Consider the following 19,823-nt stretch of genomic DNA (forward strand, 5'->3'; position numbering starts at 1 on the left):
CAGAACTGACCGATGCCATGGGATGGCACAGATTCATCGCTGCTCACTGAGCTTTGCAGTACACTGTGGTTCATTGAATCAGACGTATTTACTGTCAGAATCGAATTCTTCTTGTTGTTGCTCTGTGTGGCTGTCCGACTCCACTCTAGAGAAAAATGTTTCAGAGGTAAAGCACCGATGCCCATAAAATATCTAGTTAGGGTGACATGCAGCTAGGTTTTAGCTTGAGAACTTGTTAAAGATATACCTGAATTTTCAGCCAAACGTAACCTGCCACAGCAGAGGTACATTCTCCACTGTTTACGGACATTTTCCTTCAAAGCGCAGTGGAAAACAAAAATAAAAAATCCTGAGAGAAAGAGAACAGAAAAAAAGATCCTTTTTCCATCAAGCGCTCAAGGTAATTGCATTATTGCACTGAAAAAATATAAATATAATTATAACTGACGTTTATATATATATATATTACTGACGTTTTACATAAAACAAATGATATAATATTTTTTCTCACCCTGTAGGGAATTTAAGATGGAAAACAGGTACATGAAGGCCAACTTGACGGGTCCCCAAGCGAAGAAGGCGAAGCCCCATGTAAGCCCCAGCAGGAAAGTGAGTCCCGCGATGCTACGGAGGTCATGCAAGCTGCTGCGGTACTGATTATTGTGGGGGTTTTGCCGCTTGATTCGTCTCAGATGGACCATCACCACCACAAACATGGACAGGTTCAACACAAATATGATGCAGAAGTATGCCACAACAGCTACGTAGAATGCTGTGTCATTCTTCAGCCAACAACTGGAAGAAAGAAATATAGAAACATCAAAAGAAATGACATAATGAAGACTGATGCCTTTGGAGTTGAATACTTACAAATCCTCTGTAGCTCCATCTGTAATATTCCCATAGTTTACGAGGCCATAGTTATCTTTGTTTATAGCAATCACAATAATGACGACAACCAAAGGGATTCCTGGAGTAATACATCACAGAATTTAATCAGCAATCATCTACAGCCACAAACCACAAGGCTAATTTAGCAGCTGAACTCACCCCAGCCTGCAAGAGAAAACTTCAGCATGTATCTGGACATGTAGTTGTTGAAGACCTTGACGATCGCCAGGTACATATGCAGAGCCTCCAGCCCCATCCAGGTGAAGGAAACCAACAGGAAGTAGTGCAGGAAGAATGCTGTAGAAATGCACAGGCCTACTGCATTTTGGTACAACGCTAGCCATGAGTCCAACAAGAATATCAGATTGAGGAACAGCAGGCCAAAACACAAATGAATCAAGATCTTCGAAGGGATATCCCGGCGGATTTTGCTGAAATTAAATTGAAGAATCGGGTAAATAATTGCTTCTTTTGGGAATGAAAGGTGGAAGTTAATTTTTGTCACATTTTATTAGATGCATCATTGTAGTTTTTGGGGGACCAGTTGTGATTAATCTCATTTTAGGGCATATATTCACTGAGAAGGAGGATGTTACTCACTCAAACGCGAGGTACGTGAGCAGAGTAACTGAGAGAAAGATGGCGGACACCCCACATCCAATGTAAGTGATGAAGGTAAGGATGGTGGCCTGTAGACGGTCAGTTGGGCCTTGTCGGCTAATGTCCTTTAAAAAGTTCCAGAAAGATTAATGAAAGCATTATATGTCAATCCCAGAGATGTGTAATGCATACCTAATTTAAGACTCAACAATAGGGATGGTCCAGGTCCAGTGTAAGAGAGTTTTGGGCCAGTTAAAAGTATATGGCACACAGTTTATATATAAAAAAAAATTGTGTAAATTATTATTATTTGCTATTTGTTATTTTAGGAGAAAAAAACAACATTTAATATATTAAAATTAACATTAATTTTATTTAATTATTCCTGAAAAAATGCGTCATGGTTTCCAGAAAAATAACAATGTTTTCAAAATTCATAAAAATAAGAAATGTTTCTTGAGCCGCAAATCAGCCAATTATAATGATTTCTGAAGGAAATTCAGAAAATTCAGCTCTGCCATGACAGGAATAAATTACAGCATATAATAGAAAAGAATTAAATTGTAATAATATTTCACAATATTGCTGTTTTTACAGAATTTTCAAATAAATGCAGACTTGGTGAGCATACAAGACTTCTTTCTAAAACATCTTACTGACCCCAAATGCTTGAAATGTGTTGTATACAGATCTGTATGTACTGTACTCCTGACATTTATAAAAATTTAAAATTAAAAAAATAAATAAAGATAAGAAAAATTATAAAATGTATTTAAAATAAACGATTTTTCATTAAGGTTTGTGAAAATGTTCAGTGAATATTTTGACAGGCCAATTAAAATTCATTGTTGAAGCGTGCAGTTATGACCCTCGGTTTGATTATAATCATATTAATTTGAGCCATTATAAACTGAAGAGGATGGATGTGGACATTTCTGGGAACCATCTCACACACTGACATACTTACCAGCAGCACAGCAAAGCTGGTCAGGTGATTGCAGCTGCAGATGGTTTCGTTCTCGGTGCTGCTGTTCTTGACATAGCAGCCGTTGGGATTCCAGCCTCCTGAACCTCCTAGAAAATCCAAAACACATAGGAATTACAAGACATTAATTAAGAAATTAGACAGATCACACATTTCATGAGGCGTAATAACAGTTTCTCAGGAGTTCTGGGAGGTGTGTAATCTCACCATTTTGGTCAAAATCCCAGAAAACACAGGAAGCTACATAGTTCCCCTATGGGAGAGGAGTTAAGAGATATATCAGACAGTTTTCAGCTGGCCGTGACATATGATTTACAGTTAATATGTGAGCACACACACCGCAACAGGCTGTTTATTCCTCAGAGTAAACTCGACATTCTCGCTCAAGTCTTTGATTGACAGGTTAGCCACACTAGAGCCCAGAATGTGGCTGTTCAGCGACATCTGTCGAGTCAGGTTTTTATCCTGTAGATACATGAAATCCAAAGAATAAACTGAAGAAAAGAGGCAGAATTAAATCTGACATCAGCTTTATTTCTGAAAATGTTGGTCAGGGTGGGATGTCTTTTATGGTGCTTTTGCATCCTTTTTGAAGCTTAAATGCATGTTAATTGAATGGAAAATACATGAAAGTTATAAGGGTGAGTAAATGACAGAATTTTCATTTTTCTGTGAAATATTCTATTAATCTGAGGGCAACTGCAAAGGGATTGTACAAAGATCTTAGTCTTGTTCTTGATGTCTGATGGTGCTGCCACATTAAATATATGAAAATAAATCATCTCAGTTTTACCTGAAAAAATGTGCTTTTCTGAAAGAAGGTGAACTGGACTCTTGAAGCGATCTTCTGTTGTTCTGGAGAGAGGTTCTTTGTCAGGGATGCAGGTAGTGTTATTTTGCCCATTGAGGAGGAGCTTTCGGCTGCCCTGATTTGTCTTTGAAGTCCTTTTGTGACCTGTATAAACATGGACCAAATTTTGTCTCGTTGAACTTCCAAAAACATCCAAACTGTTAATGAATTGGTTTGGAATTATCATTACCTGTGGGTTCAAGGGATCTGCAATTGTGAATGACGTTTCCCCAAAGTTGGTGCCATCAACTTTGGCCACGGTCAAAGCGAGTGAATCAAATACAATGTTCTCAGTCTGGTCCCGAATCACAAGTTTTAGAGCCAAATTATCCACAGCTTTGATTAATCTACAAAACACAATATAGCATTTACATCCAGCATTTCAAATTTGCCCTTATGAAAAAGAAGAATACTTTGTTCATTTTATCAAGTATACTTAAGGAATGTTCAAGTATATTTTTAAGTATACTTTATGTAGTAAGTATACTAGTATCAATGTACTAGTAGTAAACTTGTAAGTGTACAATTTGGACTAAATTGGCCCAAATGAAGTGTACGTTTATGTGTACCATAAGTCTAACGGTAGTAAACCTTATGTACACAACTAGTTTACAGTTACGTTTCTCATTTGTACTGCATCTGTACTACAAGTGAACTTATAAGTATACTAGTAGTTTACTATTTTAATACTAGTAGTACATTTTGAAATATACTCTCAGGAAACTACTTTTTTAGTGCAAGTATACTTGTAAGTTTTCTTTAAGTGAACATAACATCACACTTATAGTTTACTTTTTATATTTTTCACTTTAAGTTTACTACTATGTTCCTATTTAGGTATTATTTTTTTAAACTTGAAATATACCTTTAACTGTACTTTAACTCTTTCCATTTTAAAAACATTATATTCTAGCTTAATGAATCCTTTTTCTTTTTCTTTTTCTTTTTTTTAATCAACACTTAAATGTGGTTGTTTCATTTAACAAAAAGACTATGTCAAAGGCTATGTCCGGATGGGATTTGATGATGATAATCAAACACAGGTGGAGTAGATCGAGTCCATAAACACCCCAAAGCTTCATTGTCCTCATTCAGTTACGTTTGGCACTTTTATAAATATACTTTTAAGTATATCTCGATCAAAAGACTGAGTCCAAGTATAGGCCAAATATACTTAAACTTTTCTGTCAGTATAAGTTAAGTATACTTAAGTGTAAATTTTAAGTATATTTCTCGGAAAGAAATATACATAAAGAATATTTCTGAGAAGTATAAAAAGTAGACAAAGTATACTTTCTTATTTTTAGTTTAGTAATAGCACACTTGAATAAACTTCTTTTTCATTAGGGTGACCATGTCAAACTGAATGCTTGTGTTACACATGTATCTCACCGATTAGATGAGGCATTAACAGCATCTGTAGCGCTGTTTAGAAGGTTGTTGATGACGGACAGCACTGTTCGACCCAGATCCAGAGTAATATTGGGTGCAGAGAGAAGATTATCTAGCTGGTTGACCAGCTGATTCACCTGAGTTGAGTTTAGAGATGCCGAATTCTGTGTTTGATTCAGAAGATCACTAGCCACTTTGTCTGGGCTTTTAGTTGTTGCTTCTAAAAAAATGAACAAATTAAATGAGCTGTTGTTATAGATACACATACTGTGGCCTTAAAACATATTTGGACACTTTTAGATACTTAAATTGGGACAACATGAGGTTAAGTAAATGATGACTAATTATTCATTTTGGGGTAAACTATCCCTTTTAAAGGTGCTCTAAGCGATGTCACGCGTTTTTAGGCCAAAACATTTTTTGTCACATACAGCAAATATCTCCTAAATATCTCTATAAATATATTTTTTAAATACAGAGATAGTATATTAAAAGCACATTTTAGTTTATATTTCATGCTGTCTCAAAATAGCACAGTTGAGTACACTTAGATGTTCTTAAGATTGTCTTAAGAAGTACTAAAGAAGAATTTTTAGTATATTAAGTACAAAATTAGTGCGTGAAAATAGAGCACTTTAAGTACATTATTGAAATGTACTTTTTTTTCACCTGGGCTCTGTAGTCGCCACAAGCTCCAAAAACGGCAATAAAAACAAACTGGTGCAGCCTGGACCACTTAACATAATAAACATGTTCCAGCCAATAACCGACAAGAATTATTTTAAATGCACGTTCATGACTGTTTCAGGAAGCACGGAGGGGAGGGGGAGGGGGAGGAGGAGGAGGAGGGAGGGTCTAGCTAGCTTCTGTTTTGTTTGACAACACTTCGAACGTCAACAGGAAGTTACTCCACCCAGGATCGCTTAGAGCACCTTTAAGTGTGAATTTAGTGTCAGTACTTTTTGATGCCACTGTTGTGTATGCATGAACCTAGAAAAAGCACTTATATTTGGAATGTCAAGTCAAGAAACTAGTTTTGAAATGTCGAGTCAAGAAACATAGTCAAACCTGAAGTGGCTGCCATGGTAATGGAGGGTGTTGTTGTCACAGCTGTAGTGGTGACTGCAGTTGTGTTACTTCTGCTAGTCGTTGGAGTTGGAGAAATAATTGGAGCAGCTGTTGTGGAAGTGGAGCTGTTCTGAGGAGAGCTTGGAAGTATGGCTGACAGAGCAGTTGTGGGAGCTGTACTACTATTTGTGACAATGCTAATAATGGTTGTATTTGTTGGTATGTTGTTTGGAATACTAATTGGATTGAATGTTGTAGTTGTATTACTGATTGTATTTTCAGTAAAGTCTTTTTCTATTGTGCCATTTGACTGTGTTGTGTTAAGGAGACTAACTGTTGTGAAAGGCTCTGAAGTGGAGTCAGTAATATTTTCTGTTGTTGGAAAGGTTGTTGTATGTATCTGTGTTGTGTTGTCAGATGATGTTGTATTAAGTGCAGGGCTTATGGTTGTGTTAAATTCTGATGTGTTATTGGAAGTCTCTGTTGTGTTGATGCTACTGTTGGCATTGGTCCCATTGAAGCTGGTTACATTCAATGGAATATCTGTTGTGTTAAATTCTGATGTGTTATTGGAAGTATCTGTTGTGTTGATGCTACGATTGACATCAGTCCCATTAAAGCTGGTTACATTCAATGGAATATTTGTTGTGTTAAACAAGGTTGTGTTCATTGTAAAGGCTGTTGTATTTGATTGAGTTGTATTGAACAGGATATCTGTTATGTTGGAATAAGTAACATCAGGAAAAAATGTTGTATTAAATGTTGTGAAGTTAAGTGTATACATTGTACTGACTTGTGGTGTATATGTTGTGGTATCAGTTTTATTATCTGTGTATCTAGAATTATTCAAAAGTTGTGTTGTTTCATACAGAATTGCGGTTGTATTGAATTCAGTTTGAGTTTGAGTTGTGTTTGTATTTAATGGGGGTGTTGTTGCATTTATGTGTAATGTGCTTTGTGATGGTATTGTCAAGTTAAACAGTGTTGTATTTGGTGGAAAGGTTGTGGTTTTAGAACTACTTGTGTAAGAATGTGTCGCATTTTCAGCAGTGACTGTTGGCGTGACTGTTGTATGATGTAGTGCAGTTGAGCTGAGTGGCATGGCAGTAGTAAAATGAGGTGTGACTGTTGCATTTAATGGTCTAACTGTTGCATTAAGAGTTTCATGTATCTGTGCTGTTGTATTGAATGGTGTTGCTGTTGCAACCTCAGCAGGTGTTATGTCAGTTGTAATAACTGGCATTCTTGTTGTATTAAGTGGAGTGATGGATGTGTTGAGAGTTTTTGTAGTTTTATCAAGTGTTGTGACTGTCACAGTAGTTGTGTTAAATGATGTGACTGTTATACTGACTAGAGGGATTGTACCTGTTGTATTAATGCGTGGTGTTGTTATATTGAGTGGTGTGACTGTTGTACTGACTAGTGAGGTTGTTATATTGTGTGTTGTATCTGTTGTAGTAACCAGCGGGGTTGTTATATTGTGTGTTGTAACTGTTGCACTAACCGGTCGGGTTGTTATATTGTGTGTTGTATCTGTTGTACTAACCGGTGAGGTTATATTCTGTGTTGCATCTGTTGTAGTAACCGGTGGGGTTGTTATATTGTGTGTTGTAATTGTTGCACTAACCGGTGGGGTTATTATATTCTGTGTTGCATCTGTTGTAGTAACCGGTGGGGTTGTTATATTGTGTGTTGTAACTGTTGCACTAACCGGTGGGGTTGTTATATTGTGTGTTGTATCTGTTGTAGTAACCGGTGGGGTTGTAATATTGTGTGTTGTAACTGTTGCACTAACCGGTGGGGTTATTATATTCTGTGGTGCATCTGTTGTAGTAACCGGTGGGGTTGTTATATTGTGTGTTGTATCTGTTGTACTGACCAGTGAGGTTGTTATATTGTTTGTTGTATCTGTTATACTGACCAGTGAGGTTGTTATATTGTTTGTTGTATCTGTTGTACTAACCGGTGGGGTTGTTATATTGTGTGTTGTAACTGTTGCACTAACCGGTGGGGTTGTTATATTGTGTGTTGTATCTGTTGCACTGACCAGTGAGGTTGTTATATTGTTTGGTGTATCTGTTGTACTAACCAGTGAGGTTGTTATATTGTGTGTTTTAACTGTTGCAATGACCAGTGGGGTTGTTATATTGTGTGTTGTATCTGTTGTACTAAACGGTGGGGTTGTTACATTGTGTGTTGTACCTTCTGTACTGACCGGTGAGTTTGCTATATTGTGTGTTGTAACTGTTGGACTGACTGGTGAAGTTGTTACATTGTGTGTTGTAACTGTTGTACTGACCGGTGAAGTTGTTATACTGTATGTTATATCTGTTAGACTGACCGGTGAGTTTGCTATATTGTGTGTTGTAACTGTTGTACTAACCAGTGGGGTTGTTATATTGTGTGTTATACCTGTTGTACTGACCGGTGAAGTTGTTATATTGTATGTTGTATCTGTTGGACTGACCGGTGGGGTTGTTATATTGTGTGTTGTATCTGTTGGAGTGACCGGTGGGGTTTTTATATTGTGTGTTGTATCTGTTGGAGTGACTGGTAAGTTTGCTATATTCTGTGTTGTAATTGTTGTACTGACCGGTGAGGTTGTTATTTTTTGTGTTGTATCTGTTGTACTGACCGGTGAAGTTGTTATATTGTATGATGTATCTGCTGTACTGACTGGTGAAGTTGTTATATTGTGTGTTGTATCTGTTGTACTGACCAGTGGGGTTGTTACATTGCGTGTTGTATCTGTTGTACTGACCAGTGGGGTTGTTACATTATGTGTTGTACCTGTTGCACTAACCAGTGGGGTTGTTACATTGTGTGTTGTATCTATTGTACTGACCAGTGGGGTTGTTACATTGTGTGTTGTGTCTATTGTACTGACCAGTGGGGTTGTTACATTGCGTGTTGTATATGTTGTACTGACCAGTGGGGTTGTTACATTATGTGTTGTACCTGTTGCACTAACTGGTGGGGTTGTTACATTATGTGTTGTACCTGTTGCACTAACTGGTGGGGTTGTTACATTGTGTGTTGTATCTATTGTACTGTCCAGTGGGTTTGTTACATTATGTGTTGTACCTGTTGTACTGACCGGTGGGGTTGTTACATTGTGTGTTGTACCTGTTGCACTAACTGGTGGGGTTGTTACATTGCGTGTTGTATCTATTGCACTGACCAGTGGGGTTGTTACATTGCGTGTTGTGTCTATTGTACTGACCAGTGGGGTTGTTACATTGCGTGTTGTATCTATTGTACTGACCAGTGGGGTTGTTACATTGCGTGCTGTATCTGTTGTACTGACCAATGGGGTTGTTACATTGCGTGTTGTGTCTATTGCACTGACCAGTGGGGTTGTTACATTGTGTGTTGTGTCTATTGTACTGACCAGTGGGGTTGTTACATTGCGTGTTGTATCTGTTGTACTGACCAGTGGGGTTGTTACATTATGTGTTGTACCTGTTGTACTGACCAGTGGGGTTGTTACATTGTGTGTTGTACCTGTTGCACTAACTGGTGGGGTTGTTACATTGTGTGTTGTACCCGTTGCACTAACTGGTGGGGTTGTTACATTGCGTGTTGTATCTATTGCACTGACCAGTGGGGTTGTTACATTGTGTGTTGTACCTGTTGCACTAACTGGTGGGGTTGTTACATTGTGTGTTGTATCTATTGTACTGACCAGTGGGGTTGTTACATTATGTGTTGTACCTGTTGTACTGACCGGTGGGGTTGTTACATTGTGTGTTGTACCTGTTGCACTAACTGGTGGGGTTGTTACATTGCGCGTTGTATCTATTGCACTGACCAGTGGGGTTGTTACATTGCGTGTTGTGTCTATTGCACTGACCAGTGGGGTTGTTACATTGTGTGTTGTACCCGTTGCACTAACTGGTGGGGTTGTTACATTGCGTGTTGTATCTATTGCACTGACCAGTGGGGTTGTTACATTGCGTGTTGTATCTGTTGTACTGACCAGTGGAGTTGTTACATTGCGTGTTGTATCTATAACACTGACCAGTGGGGTTGTTACATTGTGTGTTGTATCTATTGTACTGACCACTGGGGTTGTTACATTGCGTGTTGTATCTGTTGTACTGACCAGTGGGGTTGTTACATTATGTGTTGTACCTGTTGCACTAACCGGTGGGGTTGTTACATTGTGTGTTGTATCTATTGTACTGACCAGTGGGGTTGTTACATTATGTGTTGTATCTATTGCACTGACCAGTGGGGTTGTTACATTGCGTGTTGTATCTGTTGCACTGACCAGTGGGGTTGTTACATTGCGTGTTGTATCTGTTGTACTGACCAGTGGGGTTGTTACATTGCGTGTTGTACCTGTTGCACTGACCAGTGGGGTTGTTACATTGCGTGTTGTATCTATTGTACTGACCAGTGGGGTTGTTACATTGGGTGTTGTACCTGTTGCACTGACCGGTGGGGTTGTTACATTGCGTGTTGTATCTATTGTACTGACCAGTGGGGTTGTTACATTGCGTGTTGTACCTGTTGCACTGACCGGTGGGGTTGTTACATTGCGTGTTGTATCTGTTGTACTGACCAGTGGGGTTGTTACATTGCGTGTTGTATCTGTTGTACTGACCAGTGGGGTTGTTACATTGCGTGTTGTACCTGTTGCACTAACTGGTGGGGTTGTTACATTGCGTGTTGTATCTATTGCACTGACCAGTGGGGTTGTTACATTGCGTGTTGTATCTATTGTACTGACCAGTGGGGTTGTTACATTGCGTGTTGTATCTATTGTACTGACCAGTGGGGTTGTTACATTGCGTGTTGTATCTATTGTACTGACCAGTGGGGTTGTTACATTGCGTGTTGTATCTGTTGTACTGACCAGTGGGGTTGTTACATTGCGTGTTGTATCTGTTGTACTGACCAGTGGGGTTGTTACATTATGTGTTGTATCTGTTGTACTGACCAGTGGGGTTGTTACATTGCGTGCTGTATCTGTTGTACTGACCAATGGGGTTGTTACATTGCGTGTTGTATCTATTGTACTGACCAGTGGGGTTGTTACATTGCGTGTTGTATCTGTTGTACTGACCAGTGGGGTTGTTACATTGCGTGTTGTATCTATAGTACTGACCAGTGGGTTTGTTACATTGCGTGCTGTATCTGTTGTACTGACCAATGGGGTTGTTACATTGTGTGTTGTATCTATTGTACTGACCAGTGGGGTTGTTACATTGTATGTTGTATCTATTGTACTGACCAGTGGGGTTGTTACATTCTGTGTTGTACCTGTTGCACTAACCGGTGAGTTTGCTATATTGTTTGCTGTATCTGTTGTACTAACCGGTGAGTTTGCTATATTGTTTGCTGTATCTGTTGTACTAAATAGTGGGCTTGTTACATTGTGTGTTGTATCTGTTGTACTGACCAATGGGGTTGTTACATTGTGTGTTGTACTGACCAGTGGGGTTGTTACATTGTGTGTTATATCTATTGTACTGACCAGTGGGGTTGTTACATTGCGTGTTGTATCTGTTGTACTGACCGGTGAGTTTGCTATATTGTTTGCTGTATCCGTTGTACTAAATGGTGGGGTTGTTACATTGTGTGTTGTATCTGTTGTACTGACCAGTGGGGTTGTTACATTGCGTGCTGTATCTGTTGTACTGGCCAATGGGGTTGTTACATTGCGTGTTGTATCTATTGTACTGACCAGTGGGGTTGTTACATTGCGTGTTGTATCTGTTGTACTGACCAGTGGGGTTGTTACATTGCGTGTTGTATCTATTGTACTGACCAGTGGGTTTGTTACATTGCGTGCTGTATCTGTTGTACTGACCAATGGGGTTGTTACATTGTGTGTTGTATCTATTGTACTGACCAGTGGGGTTGTTACATTGTGTGTTGTACTGACCAGTGGGGTTGTTACATTGTGTGTTGTATCTATTGTACTGACCAGTGGGGTTGTTACATTGCGTGTTGTATCTGTTGTACTGACCGGTGAGTTTGCTATATTGTTTGCTGTATCCGTTGTACTAAATGGTGGGCTTGTTACATTGTGTGTTGTATCTGTTGTACTGACCAATGGGGTTGTTACATTGTGTGTTGTACTGACCAGTGGGGTTGTTACATTGTGTGTTGTATCTATTGTACTGACCAGTGGGGTTGTTACATTGCGTGTTGTATCTGTTGTACTGACCGGTGAGTTTGCTATATTGTTTGCTGTATCCGTTGTACTAAATGGTGGGGTTGTTACATTGTGTGTTGTATCTGTTGTACTGACCAATGGGGTTGTTACATTGTGTGTTGTAACTGTTGTACTGACCGGTGAAGTTGTTATATTGTATGTTGTATCTTTTGGACTGACCGCTGAGTTTGCTATATTCTGTGTTGTATCTGTTGTACTAACTGGTGGGGTTGTTATATTGTGTGTTGTATCTGTTGGACTGACCCGTGAGGTTGTTATATTGTGTGTTGTATCTGTTGTATCTCTTGTACTGACCTTTGGGGTTGTTATATCGAGTGTGGTTTCTGTTGTACTGACTGGTGGGGTTGTTACATTGAGTGTTTTATCTGTTGTACTGACCAGTGGGGTTGTTACATTGCGTGTTGTATCTATTGTACTGACCAGTGGGGTTGTTACATTGCGTGCTGTATCTGTTGTACTGACCAATGGGGTTGTTACATTGTGTGTTGTATCTATTGTACTGACCAGTGGGGTTGTTACATTGTGTGTTGTATCTGTTGTACTGACCAGTGGGGTTGTTACATTGTGTGTTGTACCTTCTGTACTGACCGGTGAGTTTGTTATATTGTGTGTTGTAACTGTTGTACTAACCGGTGGGGTTGTTACATTGAGATTCGAATCTCTTGTACTGACAGGTGAGGTTGTTATATCGAGTGTGGTTTCTGTTGTTTTGACTGGTGAAGTTGTTATATTGTTTTGTGTACCTGTTGTGCTGCCTGGTGGGGTTCTTAAACTGTTTGTCGCATTTGTTGTACTGACCGGAGATGATTGTGTACCTGTTGTACTGACTATTGAGATTGTTATATTGTGTGATGTACCTACTGTATTGATAGGTTGGGTTGTTATATCAGGTGTTGAAATGAGTGGCAGGCTTGTCGTATTATGTGAAACAGTGTTTGTTTGAGTGGCTGTACTGTTGATGGATGTATTAGGTGTATCAGAAGTGTTGACGATGTTTCTGGATGGTGTGACTGCAGTTTGAGATTGGTTGGTGAGTGACCAGATTGTAGTTATTGATGGAGAAGTGATGTTTGTTTTGGGAGAGGTAAGTTGAGTTGTGGAGGATTTAGATGGTGGGATCCCACAGCTCTCATTTAAAATAACAGCAAACGTCTGACCCTGTGCACTAGAAAACAGAGCAGGATTGGAAAGTTTGTTTGGAAAGTGAAAAAAGTTTGCACAGTGTAAAATCTGGACTGAATACAAGATTTACCATTTCAGTTGGTCTTTGATTTCATCGCTCTGGCTGGCACTGAGATTTACAGAGAGCCATGTAAATGTTGAGTTCAAAGGAATGGTTTCTGAATCAGTGGGCAAACGACATATGGCTGTGTAGTAGAGAGACAGAAAACAAATATTTGTATTTTTACTGTTTATACCACTTGGATAAGCTGTAAATGTGGAATACCAGTGCTTACAGTTCAACACTCACCTATTCTACTTAGCGATCCATCAAAACCAATGTTGGTACTGTTCTTCCAAACAAAGGCAATAGCAGAACTAACAGTACACACATCTAGTGGTTTTGACAGCTGCAGAATCAACATACATGTGTAGAGCCTGAGGAATAATAGATGTGTTAATTTGACATAAATGCATACAGACACTCAAAAACACACACATGAAAGTACAACTTACCTTGTTCCTTTTCCAAAACATTCCAGGTGCATTCCCTGCAAAGCATCAAACATAGCCTTTCAGAGCCGATACAGAAAACATGATGTGACCTACTTGTAACAAGGTTATTTTGCTAATGTTGGGAAACAGAAATGGATGTTTACCAGATACAACTGGGATACTTCAGAAGAAGAATTACACAGAGACCTATGAACATAAAAGATCACCAATAATAAAGAAATTGCATAAAATATTAATTAACTTACTCCATTTCTCCGGTCTTTAGTGTCACATGATCCATCAGAAATCATTATAATATGCTGATTTGGTGATCAAGAAACATTTCTCATGATTGTCAATGTTGAAAACAGCTATGCTGCTTAATATTTTTATGGAAACCACAATACATACATACATACATAATTTCTTTCAGGATTCTTTGATGAATAGAAAGATCAGAAGAACGGGATTAATTTGAAATAGAAATCTTTTGTAAAATTATAAACATCTTTACTGTCTCTTTTGATCAATTTAATGCATCCCTGCTGAATAAAAATATTAATTTCTGTAAAACTTACTGACCTTAAACTTTTGAACAATTGTGTACTACATATACACACACAATACACTACACTACACACACATATGTGTCATATTTGGCACAAATTGCATACATACCCTGGTATGTTGGATTTATTGCAGGGAGTGCTCAACTGTACAACCTATTAGATGGAGCAAGAGAATAAGGCAATAATCATATGTTCTTACTTACTGAGGTAAGCCATGGCTGTATCTTGAAATAATCTTTATAGCAATATTTTTAAACTTTCTATAGCCATTTTACCTGTTCAGTAAAACCTTTTCTCTGAGAAACTCACCCTGTCCTGAACGTAGGTGAAACTCACATCTGGGCTTGTAATATTTAGACGAACAGCATAATATGTCTCTAAAAGAGAAGTAGAGAAAAGAGACCTTGAAGTCTGATTGGCTTGGAGTCAGACTGGTCTACAACACATACTTGAACATACTCATACATAGATCCATTGTGTTTCACTCACCGTTGTTGTTAGATACATGACACTCACATTGCTGTTGGTTCTCAACTAAAAAAAGAACAAAATTTAATTTTTGAACATCATACTGGTATTAGTCAGAAAATGATGACCCAAAAATGAAAATAATGTCATTTATTACACAAATTAAGAAATTTTTTGCTGAAATCACGTGACTTTGGCGCTCCGATCCAGTGATTCGACTCGTAAAGCTCTGAAGCAGTGTTTTGAAATCGGCCATCACTAGATATTGTTGAAAAGTCGTTATTTTGTTTTTTTGGCACACAAAAATTATTCTCGTTGCTTTATAATATTAAGGTAGAACCACTGAACTCACATGAACTGTTTTAAATATGTTTTTAGTACCTTTATGGATCTTGAGAGGTTCAGTGGCTTTGATCTCAATAGAGGCCTCACTGAGCTATTGAATTTCATCAAAAATATCTTAATTTGTGTTCTGAAGATGAACAAAGGTCTTACGGGTGTAGAACGACATGAGGGTGAGGGTCATTTTTGGGTGAACTAACCCTTTAAGTCCAAAGAGTTGTAACACTCACCATTGCAGGATTGATTAGCAACCAAGTCTTTAGGAACAAAGCCATTCTGATTATAAGAGCTAATGCAAAGAAAGAGAGAACGTTTGGAAATTAATAATACAATCTCAAATGTTGTAAACAATAAAAACTTCCAAATTGCATGCCGCAGGACTACTGTAAGAGTGTGGCAAGTCTGTAATCAGTAGCATTTCGTACCATGTGACATTTACAGATCCCTGGGTCTTGCAGATACCATCGTAAGCCATTGGAGATGTGCAGTGCACAAAACCATCTCCAGGGGGCGTAATATTGTTCTCTGGGCACAGGCCTATTCCTATGAACACAAGTCATACTGTGAGACTTAAAAAAAGAACAATTAATCATGAATAATCTATTAAACTGCTGTCTGTGGTTGTCCTGAAGCCGCCACTGCTTAAAGGTTTAGTTCACTTCAAAATCAAAATTTCCTGATAATTTACTCACCCCCAAGATGTTTATGTCTTTCTTTCTACAGTCGACAAGAAATTAAGGTTTTTGAGGTAAACATTCCAGGATTTTTCTCCATATAGTGGACTTCACTGGGTTACAATGGGTTGAAGGTCCAAATCGCAGTGTCAGTGTAGCTTCAAAGGGCTCTACATGATCCCAGCCGATCGTTTCGCTAGACAAGACCCTGAGATCGCGTAGAGCCCTTTGAAGCTGCACTGACACTGCGATTTGGACCTTCAACCCATTGTACCCCAGTGAAGTCCACTATATGGAGAAAAATCCTGGAATGTTTACCTCAAAAACCTTAATTTCTTTTCGACTAAAGAGAAAAACAAGACATAAACATCTTGAGTAAATTATCAGTAAATTTTAATTTTGAAGTGAACTAATCCTTTAATCAAGTCCATATTTGTGTCTATGATATATTTTGTCTCACTCACCCACTCTTTCTACATCTCCCAGAAGCTGGATTGATGAGTTGATATATGCACAGTTTTCCACCAGCTCACGGAGGATGCATGTATTCACAGGCTGGCTCAGCTGTAGAAGCACAGTGCAGTTTGTCGGCCTGTAAGAATGGGGGCAGTAGCAATGTTACTTGATGTAGAATTACAGTGAGATCATGTTTGGTGTGTAGCTTAGAGATTTGGGTTAGACTTACAGGATGTTCTGCTTGTTTCCACATCTAACCTCAGCAGTCTATATTAATAAAAACTACATTTTATAATGATGCAAAGTTGGACAACATCAAAGTTCAGCCTTCCGTTGAAAACGGATAATACTACTTACCACAAAGATTATGTCATTTTGGTATGATGTAATATTGTTTTCTGTTGTTAAATCTTCAGCAAAGCAGATGCTCATGTTAAAAAGATCTAAAAACTGATTATAAAAAGGGGGGCGGGATCACAAATAAGAAAAACACTTTATTAGTATATAGAGAAAAAATATACAAATATAAAGATATTATTGTTATTATTATAGAGCTGTTCCTTATGATACTAATAATACTTATTATTAATGGTACAGTGTTATTATTACTATTAAAATATTATTAATAAAAAAGTATTCATACCCATCTTTGAATAGCTTCCTCTGTCATATTAGAATCAGACACCTCCACAAGCATCCAGTAGTATGACGCTATGATGTAAGAAGAGAGATATTATTACACATCCTCAGGAATCCCCCTACTGAATCTTAATTATGTCTTCAGAGAATAAAACAGGCTTTGTCTAAACATTCTTACATTCATTAGCGCAGTATTGGGAAAAGTTACACTGTACCTCAAATGGCTCTGAATGAAATGAAAAGACACATCAAAGCATTGAAACATCAGGATTAATTTTATAATGTATAAATTATGTAATATGTGGCAGAATGAGAGAATGAGGGTAAGGAATTTAATTTAATATCCTGTAATTATCACCGAAATAGAAGCCATCTGTCTTTTTCCAAAAAAGAAGAAAAAAGACATAATCAGAATGTAGTGATAATAGCTATACCTGTGAATAATGCATTGGACGTCGTTGTTCGAAGAACTGCTGTCTGATTGGTTACTTGAGTCATGACAGTTGGTTCAGTGGGAGAGCTTACTGACGTGTGATTGGCTGTTGTTTCAGAGGTACCGAAACCACTGACTGGATGGCTAATGTAATTGCTTGAAAGTGTCTGGGCAGATATTGACGTGCTCTGGGTCATTTCAGTCGTTACGTAAGACATAGGTGAGGCCGGTGTTGAAGGCGATGTGTTTAATCCACCAGTATTTGACATAATATTCGTGTTATTAAGAGCTGAACTAGTCAGAGCTTGAGTGGCGGGTGTAATGGTTGTGCGTGATGTGGTAGCTGATGTGAGCGGAATTTGTGTCGGTGTAGTGAGATTCATTGAAGGTTTAGAAGTTGTTGTAGTTGTTGTAGCGAGTCCTGCAGGATTCGCTGTGGTTCTGGCTTGAGAGGTCGAAGCAGAGACCTGACTGGAAGTTAGAATGTTCTCTCCTGTGTGAAAAAAATTAAATGAATTAGTTTAGCTGTGGCTAGTTCCTGTAACTGAGTTCCTATAACAACCAGGTGTGAAAGCCCCTATAGCACTACAGATTATGCATAAAAATGAGAACATGGTGATTTGAAGTGAATTGTTTTAAATTTAAATTGAATGTGGTAAATGTAACAATGACTATAGCAGTAGTGCTTTAACAGGAATGAATTAATGCATGTTAAAACCCTCTCAGAGAACTTCCTTTTACTAGATTTTTCCCCTTTTAGCATTATTGCTAAAAAATAAATTAATTTAGATGAACTAGTCAACCTCACTAATCTTGTTAGATTACTAGTCAACCACTCCAGCTTTTGATATTTAGCAGCATGTTCTTGCATCTGTTTACTGACCTTGGGTTGTGGTTTTTTGTGCACTGGTAAATATTGAAGACAAAATTGAGTAGAGTGGACCTTAGAAAGGTGGAAGAGACAAACTGTCATTCACCACGCCACCAAACAAATATACACAAAGTACAATTATTATATATATACTGTGCATAATTACGTACATACATACATGCATATATATATGTGTGTATAAACAACATAAAGGTTTATGTATAAATTAATTGTATTGTATTGTATTTTATTATTTTATTTTATATATAATTAATAAAATACAAAGTTATGTACAAATGATGTATTTATATGTATATAATGTCATTTATATTGGTGAAGCAAAGATGGAACACTTACTTTGAGATGTCAGATCAAACTCTCGGCTAGTGGCTACACTTTGGGATGCTATAAGTGGAAAACATATACACATATTATATTAACATTTAAAAGTTAAAATCCAAAATTATTTCTAGGGTTTCTCACAAAAACACCTATATATTTAATTCACTAAAAGAAGAGAACACAAAAAACAAAGTTAAATTATAACCTATATACCTTTATTCTTTTGTTATACTTTATTAAGTACTTTTACACAAAAGTTGCTTTTTTAATGTTTATTTTTTACAGGATTCTACATGACTACATGACATGGAACTGCACAAGTGTCAATTCAAATTAAAAATGTGAAATAGCTTAGTAATGGTGTGATTCTTGTCAGATTGATATGTTTCCTAATCTTTGATCATCAAGATGATATTGATGTGCAGATAAAGCTGATTTATTGTACTACAAACATTTTCCACATCCTTAACTTTATAAGCACAAGATTACCTAACCCCCCACTGTTCGAAACATTAGTTTGTGTCATGCACTATTCCTGGAACATATGTGCCTTTTTAGTGCAGCATGCCATGAGATCGAGGACAAAAGGAAGAGCTGCATTTTCAGAGAAGTGGAAATATCATCTGACGTTAAAGATAAGCACCATCATACATTCACGAGAATTACTGATTCCTGGTAACTATTCTAATTATGTAAATTTACTTGTAAACTATGGAGTAAATGATGCCTTCTAAATTTAAATATATAATACAGGTGTGGTTACTAACTTTCTGTTTAGAGTGTTTTAGATATTTCACTTTTTGATATTTCATTCAGATATTTTATTCATTTTGTTTCTTTGTGTCCTGTCTAGATTGTCCAAGCAAACTGTTTTCCAAATGATGGAAATGACGATTCTGTTTGTTCTGACAGTTCATGTAAATCAGGTGTTTTCAAACCAGTCCTGGACACGCCACAGTACTGCACGTTTTGGATGTTATCGCTTATTTAAAACAGCTGAATTAGTGTACTATGACCAATAAATGAATAAATGCATTGCTTGGGAGGCCCCAGGTACGGGATGAAAGCCCCTGATGTAAATGAACTGATTTACAGATTCTTTTTTAAAATTAAATATTTAGTTAAATATGAATACACTCATAAATTACAGGTGTATTCCATTTTTTATCCAATTTTTAGTATATATAGTATCTGTTAAATTTTAAAGGCCCTGATGTACTTCAAGCAAAATTGAAGCACAAATTAGTGTGACGTCATTTTGAACAAAATCAGCCAAAAAGAAGTTTGTTTGGTTAGTTTTGTTTCGGGAGTTCAAAACAGCTTGGCTGGTAAACACCTTTGAACTACCATTGGTCCGTGGCGATTACACAACAGGCTCCGCCTTCTTTCACCAGGAAATC

General features: G+C 37.7%; 1 protein-coding gene across 1 annotated transcript in view; it reads right to left on the reverse strand.

Moving 5' to 3' along the window:
- The window catches only part of adgrg2a (adhesion G protein-coupled receptor G2a), a 30,794-nt gene that overhangs the window by 308 nt on the left and 10,663 nt on the right, over nt 1-19,823 (reverse strand). The window contains exons 5-34 of the mRNA XM_048175404.1: nt 18,439-18,486; nt 18,094-18,153; nt 17,212-17,703; nt 16,956-17,003; nt 16,782-16,849; nt 16,496-16,588; nt 16,368-16,405; nt 16,147-16,274; nt 15,434-15,551; nt 15,239-15,297; nt 14,688-14,732; nt 14,508-14,575; nt 14,308-14,351; nt 13,794-13,836; nt 13,651-13,685; nt 13,445-13,572; nt 13,226-13,340; nt 5,787-13,138; nt 4,719-4,938; nt 3,517-3,673; nt 3,270-3,431; nt 2,816-2,941; nt 2,684-2,729; nt 2,459-2,565; nt 1,492-1,616; nt 1,051-1,322; nt 871-970; nt 512-795; nt 248-349; nt 11-145 (exon numbers count right to left, since the gene is read on the reverse strand). Of these exons, the coding sequence (XP_048031361.1) occupies nt 11-145; nt 248-349; nt 512-795; nt 871-970; nt 1,051-1,322; nt 1,492-1,616; nt 2,459-2,565; nt 2,684-2,729; nt 2,816-2,941; nt 3,270-3,431; nt 3,517-3,673; nt 4,719-4,938; nt 5,787-13,138; nt 13,226-13,340; nt 13,445-13,572; nt 13,651-13,685; nt 13,794-13,836; nt 14,308-14,351; nt 14,508-14,575; nt 14,688-14,732; nt 15,239-15,297; nt 15,434-15,551; nt 16,147-16,274; nt 16,368-16,405; nt 16,496-16,588; nt 16,782-16,849; nt 16,956-17,003; nt 17,212-17,703; nt 18,094-18,153; nt 18,439-18,486 (10,818 nt within the window). The remainder of the gene's footprint in view (nt 1-10; nt 146-247; nt 350-511; nt 796-870; nt 971-1,050; nt 1,323-1,491; nt 1,617-2,458; nt 2,566-2,683; nt 2,730-2,815; nt 2,942-3,269; nt 3,432-3,516; nt 3,674-4,718; nt 4,939-5,786; nt 13,139-13,225; nt 13,341-13,444; nt 13,573-13,650; nt 13,686-13,793; nt 13,837-14,307; nt 14,352-14,507; nt 14,576-14,687; nt 14,733-15,238; nt 15,298-15,433; nt 15,552-16,146; nt 16,275-16,367; nt 16,406-16,495; nt 16,589-16,781; nt 16,850-16,955; nt 17,004-17,211; nt 17,704-18,093; nt 18,154-18,438; nt 18,487-19,823) is intronic.

Source organism: Megalobrama amblycephala, linkage group LG22 (genome assembly GCF_018812025.1).
Source record: "Megalobrama amblycephala isolate DHTTF-2021 linkage group LG22, ASM1881202v1, whole genome shotgun sequence".
Taxonomy (NCBI): Eukaryota; Metazoa; Chordata; class Actinopteri; order Cypriniformes; family Xenocyprididae; genus Megalobrama; species Megalobrama amblycephala.